We start from the raw sequence: 13,770 nt of genomic DNA on the forward strand, positions 1-13,770 counted from the left end.
TGAGTGCAGCCATTGCAAACCATCACACCCCAATTTGGGGACGTTCTCAGTGTGAACAAACTGAGACGTGGCTGGCAAAATATTCACTTGGGCAAGCAGTGAAAACAGATTTTTTTTCTCTCAGTGCTGCTATATGGAACAGGTTCTGATGCTTAAAATAACTTAAGCACATATTTGACTTTATTCAAGCAGCCCTGTTCTCCTTGGCTAGCACCTTCCTCAACAGAACTACCCAAAGTAGAAAATGAGCCCTTCATCTCTCTATAATATTGAAGGAAAACTGTAGGAGCAAAGTTTGGTGGAAATGCAGTGGTTTAGAGCTTCTTGGCACAGACAGGTACATCTTAAATGCACCTACGTGGAAAGTGAAAGTGCTTCTGGCTTTTGTCACTGTTCCTGTCCCTCTGAACTGCCTTGTTGCTCCATTTTTCAGGTACTCTTTTCTGTAGAAGCTCTGTTCCACCTTTGGTGCACATTATCCCCCACCCATGGTCTCACCAAATCTCATAAAGATGGTCCCAGATGTTCTGGAGGAGTCAGAACAGGCCCTGCAGAGCCAAGAGGCACCTGCTGCAAATCCAAAGCATCCTCATGCTTTGTGTGGTATCCCTGGTCAAAACATGCTGGCAGTGCAAATTCTGCCCAAACAAGCCATTTCTTGAAATCAGCAGTTGATGGGGAAAATGTTGACTCCAATGAAAACTTTTCACAGTGGTGTGGGGAGGGAAGGCAGCAATGGTTCTTTTTTTTTTTTTTTTTTTTTTTTTGCTTTTGGCTAGTGTTTGAAATTGCCTTAGGAAAAAAAATCAATTAAATCCTATTGTATAATATGCAAGTTGAAGGGAAATGAAAGGGAAAAGTTGAAAGGAAATCTGTTAAGGAGCTGCTTATTGAAGGAGTTCTGGGTTTGCCTTGTAAGAAACATCAACATTTCAGCTGTCCTTGTTGTGATTTGGAACGAGCCTGCCCGAAATGTTGGAATTTCCCACAGAACAGATGTTCAGCCTGTTAATTTGTGCTTCATCAGCAAATACTTTGATTTCCAAGACTGTGTGTCCCTTCTGAGCTGCAAAGTGGTGGGAGCCAGGGGAACCATCCCAAATCAGGGCTTTTCTCACCAGACGTGTGGCTGTGCCTGTGCCAGAGGCTCCTGCAGCCTCCTTTGGTGGGAAGGATGAGCTTCCCTAGGTATCATGCTGATTGGAGAAGGCCCAAGCACACTGGACCTTAAATTAATCCTTGCATTGGCATTTGCAAGGATTTTAAATGAGTGGTGGGGAGGAAGATAGAGGTGACGAGAACCCAGTGCTATTTTCCCCCCACCCTGTGCCTGCTGTCTGTGAGTTATCTTGCCAGAACAAAAGCTGAGGTGGGTGGTAAGGACTGGTAGTGTCTGGCTCTTACCTTCTGCCTGCCTTGGCAGCTCATGTCCTCCTGGAGCTAAAAAGCAAGGTCCAGGGAGACTTGGGGGCCAAAATGCTGTGGGGTGACCAGAGACAGAGATTTAGGATCTTCTAAATGTAGAAATGTGGCATACCACATGGTCCAGCCTGGCCTTGTTACCCTTCTCCCCTTCCAGTTGTCTGTGGCAGGGGTAGCCACACACACATTTCTGCACACAGATGACATTTGTGACCTCCAGGTATTTCCATCCTGCTTGGCTGAGCTCCTTACACCCTCTGCGTGGGATTTCTGCTGAGAACTCCTGTCCCTCCTGTCCCTGAGCAGAAACCCCTGCTTCTCGGTAGCACTTACATAGTTCACCTGCCCTCTGCATCCTGGGGCACCCTCCAGCAGCTGAGAATTGCCATTCACGTGCTGGGGGCTGGCTTTCAACCCAGCATCTCCTTCAGTGCTGGAGGGAGCTGCCTGAGGCTCTGCAGCGTTGGTGCCTGTTGAGTGGCGAAATCCAGAGGTCACATTTGACTGGCCAACAGCACCTTGCCCTGGTTTCTGAATGCTGGGATTGAACTGAGCCTCCACTGATGGCTCTGGGGGCTCCCACTGGCCCTTTGTGCCCGCCTGGCACAGAGCTGGGCTGAATCCCCCCTGTGCCAACGTGAGGTGTCGTGATGGGGAGACGTCACGACAAGCTGGGTTTATGCAGGCTGTTGCTTGGCAGTGCTGCTCCAAGGTGCATCAACATAATGACACACATAAAAGGGGAAGGCAGTTAAATGTGCAATAACATCACAATAAAAGTAAAACTGAGCATTAATGAAAAATCTGAGTGCCCTAAGTGTAGTACAGTCGAACATTCCCACCACCTTGGGCCTCGGTGCTCAGCCTTAATAATAATTTCTGGCAGTGTTGTTACCAGAATTAAATGAGGGCCTAACTGACTAGAAAAATATGTTTGGGGGAGGGGGAAGAAATGGGTCTTGAGACTTTGCAAGTGTCTCTGCTGCGTGGATGTCCCCAGGGGAGCACAGATACCGGGGGAGATGGGAACTGCTGCGAGGGGCAGGCGGTGACTGAGACCATAGGGTGAGGTGGAGGAAGGAATGATTGGAAGGAGAGCCAGTGTGGTCATTTTGGGAGTGGAGCTATGCACCTGGGGAGCTGCTGGATCTGCTGTGAGGGTGGGGTGAGGGTTTGGATGTGTATTTACACGCTTGGCTCCGACCCCGTGCTGCGACTTCCCCAGGGCCGGCAGTGCTCCTGGGGATGCTGCTGCCTTACGTCCCTGGGGTGCTTCTCTGGGATTTCAAATAACAGGACTCCAGAAAAACTGCTGGCTAACATGAATGAACTGAGGTGTAAAACTGAACTACCAGGATTGCTTTTCCCTAGTAAATAAAGTCTCTTTTCTCTCCTCCCCTGGCAGGTTTTGGAGGCTCACTGACACCATGGCGCCGAGGCTCCCGGGAACGGGCTCCTTCTCCCTCCTCAGCCTTGGAGTCCTAGCCCTGGTTTTGGCTCTCCCTGCTGATGCTGGGTAAGGTGGTGAGTGCTGAGGCTGTTGGTCAAGGCTGCAGTTCTCTTGCTGATCCTAAATATGCCGGGGGCAGGACCTGCATGGAGTAGTCCAGGGCAAAACACTACAAAGGGTCTCTGCTGTGTTTGACCCTCCCCTTGTCCCTGTCCCTGAGCTTTTCACCCAGGGACTCTTCAGTCCCTCGTGGCTGACATGAGCACTATTTGAGGCACTCTCACTAAGGACAGTTGTCAGCGTTTTTTGCAACAAAACCTATTTTCAGATTTGGCCTCTGCACAATTCATTCTGGGCAGGGACTTGGCTTGTATGAGTTTAACATGGAAGAGACATTTTCCCCCCACACACCCCCCAGTTTCACTTTTTAATACTATTTTAAAGAAAAGAAAACTAATCTGCTTCATCTGTTTGGCTGCTTAGGATATAATGACCCATGGGCAGCACACTTGACCTGCTGGGGCACTGGGGTTCTCTGCCAGCTCTCCTGGGCTTGCTGCTCTCCCTCTGCCTGGGTTAGTGCTTGGGGGTGTGCAGGCTCCAGCCGTCCTGGCACAGGGAGTGGTGCTGCCAGCCTCACCTTCCCAGCCTCTGGGAGCTGACAGGAGACAAATCCTGTTAGTCTGTGACAGGCTCTGCATCCCACCAGAGCCTTTGCTTTGTGAGCTCGGGGGGGCCTTTGAGAAAGGGAGACAGAGATGCCACCAGCACAACCTGCCAGCTGTGGGGAGGGAGGAGCTCTGCACAGAGGGAGAGAAGTGCAAATAATACATGACTTCTATAAAACATTTAGAGAAGCCCTTGGAGTGCCAGGTATGGACACTGAAGTGCTGTTTGCTGAGTTACAAGTCCAGCAGTGATCAGGGATCTTCATGCATGAGATATCAGTGCTGCTGCTCCTCCAGCACATATTCACTGAAACCACTGCTCCCTCCCCACCTGCCACACGGGGATTGCTCGGGATTTCGGTCCACAGGAGGATTTGTTTCCTAAACTCTGTGTGAAGGGACCCTTGTGCAGAGGTTGCTGTGATGACGTGGCACAGCTCCCCAAAGAGCACGTGCACAGGTAGCAGGGTAATGACTTTTCCTCGAGCCTGTCCTAATTAAATCTGCTGTAAACCTCTGTCCCTCCCTGCCCAAAGGCTTTTAATTATTTTAAAACCTTGATCCCCGTCCCTCTTGGCAGTTCTTTGATGCCTTGCTAAAGGGCAGCTTTAGCCTTACATTAAGGCTGGTTGAGCCAGCCCAGACCTTGGCTGGAGAGGGGAATTAGCCCAGAGCAGGTGGCAGGCAGAGATGCTGCTGGCTCTCCTCTGCCTGCACCTTCCTCCCTCGTCCTGCCTGCACTGCTCTTCCCCCAGCGCCTCCCGAGTGAATCCCGCGCTGCTCACGTCCAAGTCGAACCCTCAAATGTCAGGCTAAGTAAAACAGCTTTGAAATTTGTAAACTCACTTTTCCCATCGCCGCGGAGACTCCGCCAGGAGTTCCTTCGCCAAAATCCGTCCTCTCGCTCTTTATGTTATGGGTAATTTTTAAAGATAGCTTATAAAACATTAATGCATGAGCTTTCATGAGCATGCTGGCTGTTCATAAGTTATAGATGGTTATATGCTCATCAGCAGACACTGGTACAGATTACTTTTAGCCGTGACATCTACTGAAAGCTGGTACAACTGGAACCCCACTAATTACAGCAGCCATTTGTTAAATTTCTCAACATTCTACTCTACCTGCAGGGAGTTCAAGTCCAGATGAAAAGCCTGAGTCAGTGTTTTGATTGGGATGGAAATGGGAAGTCTGGAAGGCTGTGATGCAGTTGGTAACGTCGGGGTGTCTCGATGCTTTGGATCTGACAGGTTGCATTAGGGCTGGTGCAAGAGTTCCCCCGACCATGCATCACCACCATATCCTATGGGAACTGCAGTTTGAGCTCTCTTACCCTCTTTGGGCTCCTGTGGGCTGAGCTTCCTCACTTGCCCATCGTTCCCATGAGAGCAGGTATTGCTCTGCTAAGAACAGTCATGTGAGAGGTGGGATCCAGCCCCTGGAGAAGTGAATCCCAAGCACCTGAAATGCAGTTTCCCTGAGTGTTTGGTCATTGAAGGCAACAAAAATCAGTGTGAGAATTGCCCCAAATGGAATATTTCTATTAACTGCAGCATAGTAAATAGTATTGGTTCAGCCTGGCTCTAAAAATACCCATATCCTGCTCTCAATTCTTCCTTTTTTTTTTATTGCTAGAAAATACTTTTTGCTCTTTTATCTCACAGAATCTGGGTTTTCTGTTGGGTGAGCACTTTGATAGAAGACTCCAAGCCAGCTCTGGTATTTATCACCCACCCTACTGATCCTACACAGTGTGTTTAAAAATGGACCAGTACTGTCAGGGGGAACTACTCCAACCAGACAGGGTACAGCAGGACTGAGCTTTGAACTCCTGAAATTATATTCCTTTTTCTGTTTGTTTTTTTCCCCCAGTTACTTCTTCATGCATGCTTAAACCAGTGGCTGCACAGAGCAACTGGAGCAAAAGGAAAGAATGCTGGGGTGGAGAAGGAAAGGGGCAAAACTCTCAGAAAGCAAAGATTTAGGGGCTTGCCTTCCCCCAGCTGTGGGGAGCAGGGCACTGCTCCCTCCCCTCCTGCAGCCTTTTCTCCCCTGCCTGGCTGGGCTTCCTCAGCCATCCTGCTGCCTCTCTGTGCCTCTTAATCTCTTTTTGACCTCAGTGGTCTCTCTCTTATTTCCTCTTCCATCTTCCTTGCAATCTCTTCATCTCTATAGATTTTTCTTTTGGTTTTCTGTTACTTAATCTTCTGCCTTTCCATTTGTTCTGGTCCTAACAGCTGTTTCTGCTGGGGAAAGCTGCACTTGAATCCACAGCACCGGCGCTCTGTGTTGTCTGAAATCTCTTTTAAAGGCAGGTGGTTTCAGAAGGATTCACGGGCTCTTTTCCTGTTGATTGAAAGGGAGACACAAAACGCAAATGTATTATTTGAGCCCCTTGTGTTTGCAAAACTGCATTGAAGGGTTTTTGTTCAGCGAGATGAGCTTTGTTTGAGGAATTTACCACTTGTTTTATTCCACCTGGGGCGGAATATGTTCTGAGGAAATCGTCTTGTTTGGGGACTTCCAGGCTTCTTGCGTTGAGCAGATCTGGGAAGGTGAAAAAATCATTTGCTTTTATAAATAGGGAAAGTTCAAGAAAACTGCGCAAAAGGTTCGTGAAGCGTTTTAATGATGGACTCAGGCTTCAAGCCTGCCTTAAGGAATTCCTTCTTTTCTATCTCCCTTCCCTTTTCCCAGGGGCAGAGAACTCAGTACAGCAAATAACTGGTATCACTCCAGCAGGGAGATACTGGCACTCGAACAACTGAGGTCCCCAGAGCCTCTGTTCATAAAATGGCCTTTCCTCGGGGCAGGCAGGCAGGGATGCTGGAGCAGGGGGAGGCTCCCTGTTAAATCGGGGCTCCTAAACCCCTGTCCATGGTGCTGCCGGCTCTGGGCGTGGGCAGCGGGGATGCCTCAGTGCTGAGCTGTCTGCGGGGGCAAGAGGCCCGAGGGGAGCTGATCAGAGGTGCCCTGCAAGCACATCACTCTGTCAACAAGTGAGCCCCGTCCTGCAGTTCAGGCTGGAGCAGGAACCATCATCCCTCCCTTCCTTCCTTCCCCGTAGCTGTTCAGAGCACGCGCTCTGAAGGCAGGTCTCTCTCCTGATGATGTTTTTCCCTTCTTCTCTTCCCCTCCCCGTGTGCCAGGCTTTCTCAGAAGCACGTTTCGGACGTCGTGGATGACAGCAAAGATAACATCACCATTTTCACCCGCATCCTGGACAGGCTGTTGGATGGATACGACAACCGCCTGAGACCTGGACTTGGAGGTCAGTTGGGTGGGGAGATGATGCTTCCCACAGCTGTGTGGCTCTAGAAATGAGAGGCAGTGCAGATGACTTATTAAAAGGTCTGGTGCTGTCAGGAGGAGAGGCTGGTTCCATGCCAGAGTCGGTCTGTGGCTGGTTTCCCCCTTTGGAGTCTGTGTGTTGGTTTTTATCTTGTGGGATGGGAAGTGCAAGTCCCTGTGACATTACAGTGACAGGCCTGTAGATGGAGCAGCTATGAATAAACTTACTGCTACTATTTTATAGGCATTAGCATTTCAGAAATGCTGATACATTCAGAAATTAAAGAAAGGCGTGGGGGGGCTGGAGCTTGTCCAGAGGAAGGGCAGTGGAGCTGGTGAAGGGTCTGGAGCACAAATCTGATGAGAGGGAGCTGGGGGGGGCTCAGCCTGGAGAAAAGGAGGCTCAGAGAGGACCTTCTCCCTCTCTACAATTCCCTGAAAGGAGGTTGCAGCCAGGTGTGGGTCAGTCTGTTTTCCAAGGTAACAACAGACAGGACAAGAGGAAACGGCCTCAAGTTGCACCAGGGGAGGCTTAGATTGAATATTAGGAAAAATTTCTTCACATAAAGGGTTGTAAAGCACCAGAACTGCCTGCCCAGGGAAATGGCAGAGTCACCATCCCTGGAAACGTTCAAAAACATCTGGATGTGGCACTTGAGGACATGGTGGTGCTGGGCTGCCAGTTGGACTTGATTCTCTAAAGGTCTTTTCCAACCTGATTCTATGATTCTATACCACCAGTTTGCAGGACCTTCAGCTCTTGTTGGGTTTGCTTTCTAGTCAGTTTGCTTTGCTACAGAGCCTCTATCTTGACACCTTCTCAGTTATTTTTCGTGTAGCTGTCACCTGGCAAGCTCTGAACACCGGGCAGTCACCCGGGCTTTGCTGCCTCCTGAGCTGTGTTTAACTCTGCTGCTGTTGTTGCTGCTGCTTCTGCTGAGGTTCTCTCCAAGCACCTGCAGTTGTTTAAGGAGCTTTAGAAAGCAAAACAACAGTAGCCACCTTCCCACCTAGTGCTTATGGCTTCAGTTAGCATGGTACAAGGAGGCAGAAAAAATGGGGAGGTGAGTGGGGAAGACAGATGGGAGCTGAGATGAGGGAGATGTAGGCCTGGGTGGTTTCTTGGTGCGTTGCTGTGGCAGAGTTGATCCTTCTCAGGTGCTGACAACTGGGGTGTGTCACTGGGGCCTCTGAGGAGACGTCCCTGCCCTGCTCTGAGCTCTCCTGCTCGCCTGCAAAGGTGTGCTGCTGGACCCCAAATTCCACCCAAAGCTGGAGTCACCGTGTGCTCCCCTGTTTTCTCAAGGTCCCACTGCCAAGAGAATTTGGGAACAACCTTTCCTGGGCTCTTGCATGCTGATGGGGGCTCTGGTGTTAGAGTGCTAGCCTGGAATTGCACCCTCCCTTGCTCAGAGCAGCTTTGATGTCCCTTCCCAGCCCCATGCCCACCTCTGTGCCACAGCCCTCTGCCCTGCACCTGTCCAGGAGAACTTTGATCCCCAGCAGAGACCATGCCAGACCTGGGGAAGGAGGGTTTCTGCAGCGAGCATCCTCGTCTCTGACATGCTGCAGGAGCCGGGCAGGAAAGAGTTACTGTGTCTGCATAAGCAATCCATCAGTTTTATTGCTTTTGTTGCTTGTTTCTTTCCCCCAGAATTAACTGTGGTCCCACTAATAGCTTTGCTTCCTCGAGTCTCCCCGATGGCTGTATTGATTTAACTGAAATGAGTTCTGAAAGGGGACTGAGGGGGCATTTATGTTCACCGTAGGCTCAATTGCAGACAAACCCATGCAAAGCATTAACAAGAGGACTCCCAGGAGCCCCTTGCTGGGGAAGTTAAAACCTTTCTTGGAACATCTTTTCTCTGTTGCTTTAGATCCTTTAACAACGTGCTTAACATAATAAATTGCCTTTGCCTGAACCAACCACTGTATGTTTAAAGACTGCTTTCACCTCTGGTTTCCCCTGGCAGAGCAGTCTTGTGGACCCAGATGGGAGGTTTTGGCAAGGGTTAAAAGTTTGGGGGGGCTGGCAGTGAGTTGTGTTTGCTTGTGGGGCAGCCTGGTGAGCCAGGCTCTCCCCGCTTTTGGCTGGACCTGTTTTCCCCAAGGCCAAACCTTTGGAGTTCTCTCAGGAAGGGAAAGACCTTCCCAATGCTGCTGGTGGCAGAAATGGTCCTGCTGCAGCCTCCAGACTTAGGGGTTGATGGAAGAGCCTGGGGTGATAATCAGCAAGGGGTGGGCTCCTGCTGTCCAAGGCTGTGTGGGATCTGTGAGAGTGATGGTTTTGCCTCAGCTGAGCAGCTGTGCTGCTCGGTGACTGACAGGGGACATCAGCTTCCCTGTGAGGCAGCACTGGGCAGTCCCTGCAGACAGACCCAGCACTGGCTCTCCCCATTTCCCTAAGGAATATCATCCACTTGCTTTTCTGAAGGCGTCAGGGAAGAGCATCCATCGGTAGCACCAAAGTCCCACTCTGGTGTCCCTGGAAAGGGCAGGTGTGGTGGCCCTGTGACCACACACAGGCTGATGGAAAGATGAACTGACCAAAGCAGGACACACAACATCCCTCCTTGGCTGGGTTCCCTGCTCTGGATGAGCCAGATCCCCCTGCAAACAGCTGGGATACGAAGGGCTGGGTGTGCTGCAGCTCCTCTCGGGGCTGTGAGCTGGGTGCCTGTGCCGGGAACAGAGCAGTGTTTGTTTAGACTTTGGGGAAAGACACTGTGTAAGCAACAGAGTGTTAATGTGGTGACTTCTCCCCTCAAGATAGCCTCTTTGTATTTATTTTCTTATCCCCTCTGTTTTCACCATCTGCTGCCACCCACTCTAATAGCTCCCATGCCAGAGCTCCTCTTCCTACCAGGATGCTGCAGACACAGACTAAAGCAAACCAGTGCTGAGGCTGCTTGGGACTTCCCAGTGCTGCAGAGCCAGGCTCCAGGTGAGGGTAATCCTGGGCCCTGCTGCCGTTCCTGCCTCTGGGAGCTGACTCAGGGCATCCTCTCTAGCTCAGAGTCCTCGCTGTCTTGAGGCAAGCAGAGGTTTATGAGCACACTCCAGGCTGGCTTAGAAGAGGAAAGAAGGGGGGCCAGGGGAGAGAAAGTGACTGTCAGACCACTCTTTTTTTGCAGTAGCACCCTGTAGAACTGGGGACACAACCACTGGTGTCCCAGAGAAATCTTCTGTGGCTGGTAGAAGGTTTCTCCCTGTCTCTGCCAGCTAAGGAACAGAGCTGAGCCTTTTCTTTGGCCTCATGACCACTGACAGACAGTCTGGGCTTGGGGAAGGGGAAGCTGCATAAAGTGATGATGTTACAAGACTCAGAGTGGGGGAGGAGAGGAAGGAACTATCAGCACACAACCTGTGTTTCCCCTGGGAAAACACGGGGGCAGATTGGTTATTAAGTCAGGAGAGGAACAGAAACGGACCCTGAGGGGATGCAGACATCTGTCATCATGGCCAACCCTGTAGGGTAAGAAACTGTTCCATGGAGAGAGCTGCTGGGGACAGCACTGGCCTCTGCTCCTGGGCTGGAGCTGTGCAGGCACACGGCTCCTGTGCCCAGCCCTGAGGGGCTGCAGGGGGAACCAGCCACTTACAGCTCTCAGGTTCTTCTTGCTGGGGCTCCCTGCAGAGCTGGCACACAGGGAGGCCTCAGCTGTGCACCTGGAGCTCGCCTTGCTTGGAGAGTAGGAGAGAGGAGATGTGGCCGGGAAAAAGAGGCAGAACTGGCTGACAAAGGGAGAGACATCCTGTACCCAGAAGGAAGAGGTGGTCAAGGAGTGGGATGTAAGTGATGAGACCACGAGTGATCCTCCAAGACTGGCTGGTGATGAACAGAAATACCCTGTGTGTCCTGCTGCTGTCAGGAGTGGTGGAACTGCTACAATCCTTACACAGCCAGTGTGATGTCCAGCACAGTGAACACGAGGAGGGATGTGGTGGTTGAGGGTTTAGGGGGCAGTGATGCTCCCTGTGCAGCTCTGCCCCCTGTACCTTATTTCCTAACTGATGAAATTTGGGCCCATTGTGCTGCAACTGAAACAGAGATATTTTTGAATGTCTAAGAAGGGACATTTCCAGGCTTTTCTTTCCTTACAGCCTCAAGAATCCTTTTAATCTTTGCAAATTGAAAGTTAACAGGGAGCTTGGGGAGGAGGTGTGTGGGACCTTTCCAAAGCTGTTAGAAAATCAGGGTAGGGTTTTTTTCCAGCTCAGCCAGAGACTGCCTGCTTCCCAGGGCTGAGGATTCACCTGAGGTACACTTGGTGCAAGAAGCTTCTCTTGAAAGTACAGTGCTCTCCAAGATGAAACAGCGAGGCTTTGTCTGCCTGGCAAGGTCAAAGGAGAAATCTGTTTGCAGTGAGAATAACCTGTAACAGTAGTAGAAATTGTTAAATTGTCCAGATTGAAGTTTACAGAAATTTTCTTTCCTAAAATCCGGGTGAAATGTTGAAATTGCCCATTTTTTTCCCTGTGGATAGGTTGGAAATCTCAGGAGAAGGGACCCTCACAAGCCCTTTGGGTTCATGTGAAGCTGCAGCCTGCAGCTGCCCAGCCTTCTGGTGCTCGAGGGTGGGCAGAGGGGAGGAGGCAGCTCTGCTCCTGGTCCCTGGGCAGAAGCATCAGGCACTGCCTGTGGTGTGGGGACACCTGAGTGGCAGTGGCAGAATCCTGTCCCACTCCCTGCTGGAACAGAGCTGGTCCTCAGCTGTCCCTGCCTCGGGCTGGGACTGAATGAGGATCTTGAGATCTTCATTTTTCTCAGCTGTGCCCAATGAAGCTGCCTGCAGTCTGTCATAAACATTGGCTGGATCTGCTGTTTGTGTGAGACAAACATTAGATGACAAACCCAGTGGTCCTTTGTGGTTTGTTATGATTTCTAGGGTTTCACGACTGCGTTTCATCTGTTTTTCTGTCTTATTGTTCTACTTCTCCCAACTTCTCATCTCTTTTCTCTGATCTGACTTCATGCCTTCTACTGATTACTCCAGGGAGGAATTTGATCCTTAGGAAAAAAAAATAAAAAATCCATGTCTTATCTCAGATTTTTGTCTTTGTCTGAGATTCCATGATGAGTTTTAATTTGGAGCTGAGGCATTGCCTGAGCAGCATTTTCTTCTATTTACCTTTCTGGGCAACAGGGACCCCGCTCTGTCTCGTCGAACTTGTTAAGTTAATCTGTGAATGAATTAAAAAAAAAAAAAAAGGGTTGTCTTCCCCTCGGGGGCAGCTCTCCAAAGGCAGCTCTGGCACGGATTTGCACAGCCCTGGTGCTCTCCTGTGTGGTGCAGAAGTCCCAGTTGTGTTGGTGGTTGCAGCTCTGTGTGGAGAGGCTGGCACACGTCGCAGGGCGAGCGAGGAGCTTTGACAGCTGTGCCTAAGGGGGAAAAGTCTTCTCTTAAATAAGTTAGGAGTGTGCTTGGGGCAACCAAGCCTGTATCAAAGCTTCAGGGATATCACAAACCCTCCAGAGGGGCCAGGAACACACTGTGAAGAGAGATGGAGGGCTTTGGGTGTGGAAGCAGCACCTGGGCTTCAGGTCGGTGCCAGGTCCCTCGGGGGCACCTCGTGCTGTCTGTGCCACCACAGTGCTGTGAGAGGACCCCCATGGTGGGACCCTGCCCAGCCACCCTCTCGTGGGCCAGCTGTGTGGCCAAAGTCCACCAAGAGCTGTCCTTGAGCCCCTCCTGGGCTCTCCAGAGAGGCCCAAGCAAGCCCCCAGGCTGCAGGGTTGTGAAGGGAAGGTGTTCCTCACGCTCCCTTGGATGCTTTTTTTTTTTTAATCTGGTGCCTTCATTTGCTGAGTGTGCTCCCAGTGAGGAGCCCCCCCAGCTGCTGAACCAGCCACACATGTAGGCAAGAAGATTTTCCCCAAAGGGTGAGAAATTCTTGCAGGGAAGTGAAGCCATCTGGAGGAATTTTTGCCCCAGTAATTTCTGCTGGAGTAACACCTCAGAGCTTCAGCGCTTGCTCAGACACCTGCAGTGAACCAGTGCAAATGTTGGGCAGCTGATCCTGCCCGAGGGGAAGCTGGTGGGTGCGTGTTGATGTTTGTTTATAATGACTTTGGAAGGGGAGAGCTGATGTTTCGGCGTGTTGAACATGTGTTAGATTGTTTTAAGAACATTAGTAGATGATGTTATAGATGGCTATAAACTGCTTGTGAGGATGTCTTTATTGATCTGTTGGACTATGGCAGCTACTCCTTTATTAGAGTTTCCATTCGTTTAGTCTCATGTAAAGGATTTATAATGTGTCTTTGATATGGATCGTGAAATAAGATTTTTTTTTTTATTGGGTGTTTTAGAGTTTGAAAACAACTTTAATTGGTTTATTCTGGGAAGCTGATGGTGAAACAACTGGTCAAATATTGAGGAAACAGCAGTTATTTTATTCTTTGAGCTAGAGGATAAAATGTCTTCAGCAGTTTGTGTAGTAATCCAGAGGCACTGATTATGTCTGATGAGGCAAAGTCATTGATCGTGTTGGTGTTGAATTTCAGCCCTGATCCATCTGGAAGAAGCAATCACATCTATCTGAGCCCCTGTGGAGGGGGGGATTAATGCTGCTGATTCAGACCTGTTAGCTAGTTAATGCTGTTCCATTTGTTTAAAGGTTATTGTTTGATTACATAAAAATATTGGAGCATTCTTGAGGCTCTGGAAGGTGCAGGGGCTTTGGGGAGGGAGCTGCTGCAAGACTATGAGGCTAAACTGTGCAGGGTCCCTTAACCAAATGCTGTTAAAAGTCAGAGAGAAATACTCACCTTGTTGCAGTAAGTGACAAAACTCTCACCTGGCGGGGCAGGAGTTTCATGTAATGATTTCTTTGTGTCCTAACCTGTGGCTTTTTTTAAAAAAAAATCTGCCTCTGAGTGATGTACAGCTAATATTTATTAAAAAAAAAAAAAGAAAAGAAAAAGAGTGCTTCTTG

General features: G+C 50.0%; 1 protein-coding gene across 2 annotated transcripts in view; it reads left to right on the top strand.

Annotated features, from left to right (window-relative positions):
• The window catches only part of GABRA3 (gamma-aminobutyric acid type A receptor alpha3 subunit), a 63,250-nt gene that overhangs the window by 6,974 nt on the left and 42,506 nt on the right, over window positions 1-13,770 (top strand). For both annotated transcript variants that reach the window (XM_027904910.1, XM_027904911.1), the window contains exons 2-3: window positions 2,828-2,938; window positions 6,690-6,811. In XM_027904910.1, coding sequence (XP_027760711.1) covers window positions 2,850-2,938; window positions 6,690-6,811 — 211 coding nt within the window. In that variant the 5' untranslated portion in view covers window positions 2,828-2,849. The remainder of the gene's footprint in view (window positions 1-2,827; window positions 2,939-6,689; window positions 6,812-13,770) is intronic.

The sequence above is a fragment of the Empidonax traillii genome, unplaced genomic scaffold, assembly GCF_003031625.1.
Source record: "Empidonax traillii isolate 1590-97213 ecotype Southwest subspecies unplaced genomic scaffold, ASM303162v1 scaffold1103:size489020, whole genome shotgun sequence".
In the NCBI taxonomy this organism is placed as follows: domain Eukaryota; kingdom Metazoa; phylum Chordata; class Aves; order Passeriformes; family Tyrannidae; genus Empidonax; species Empidonax traillii.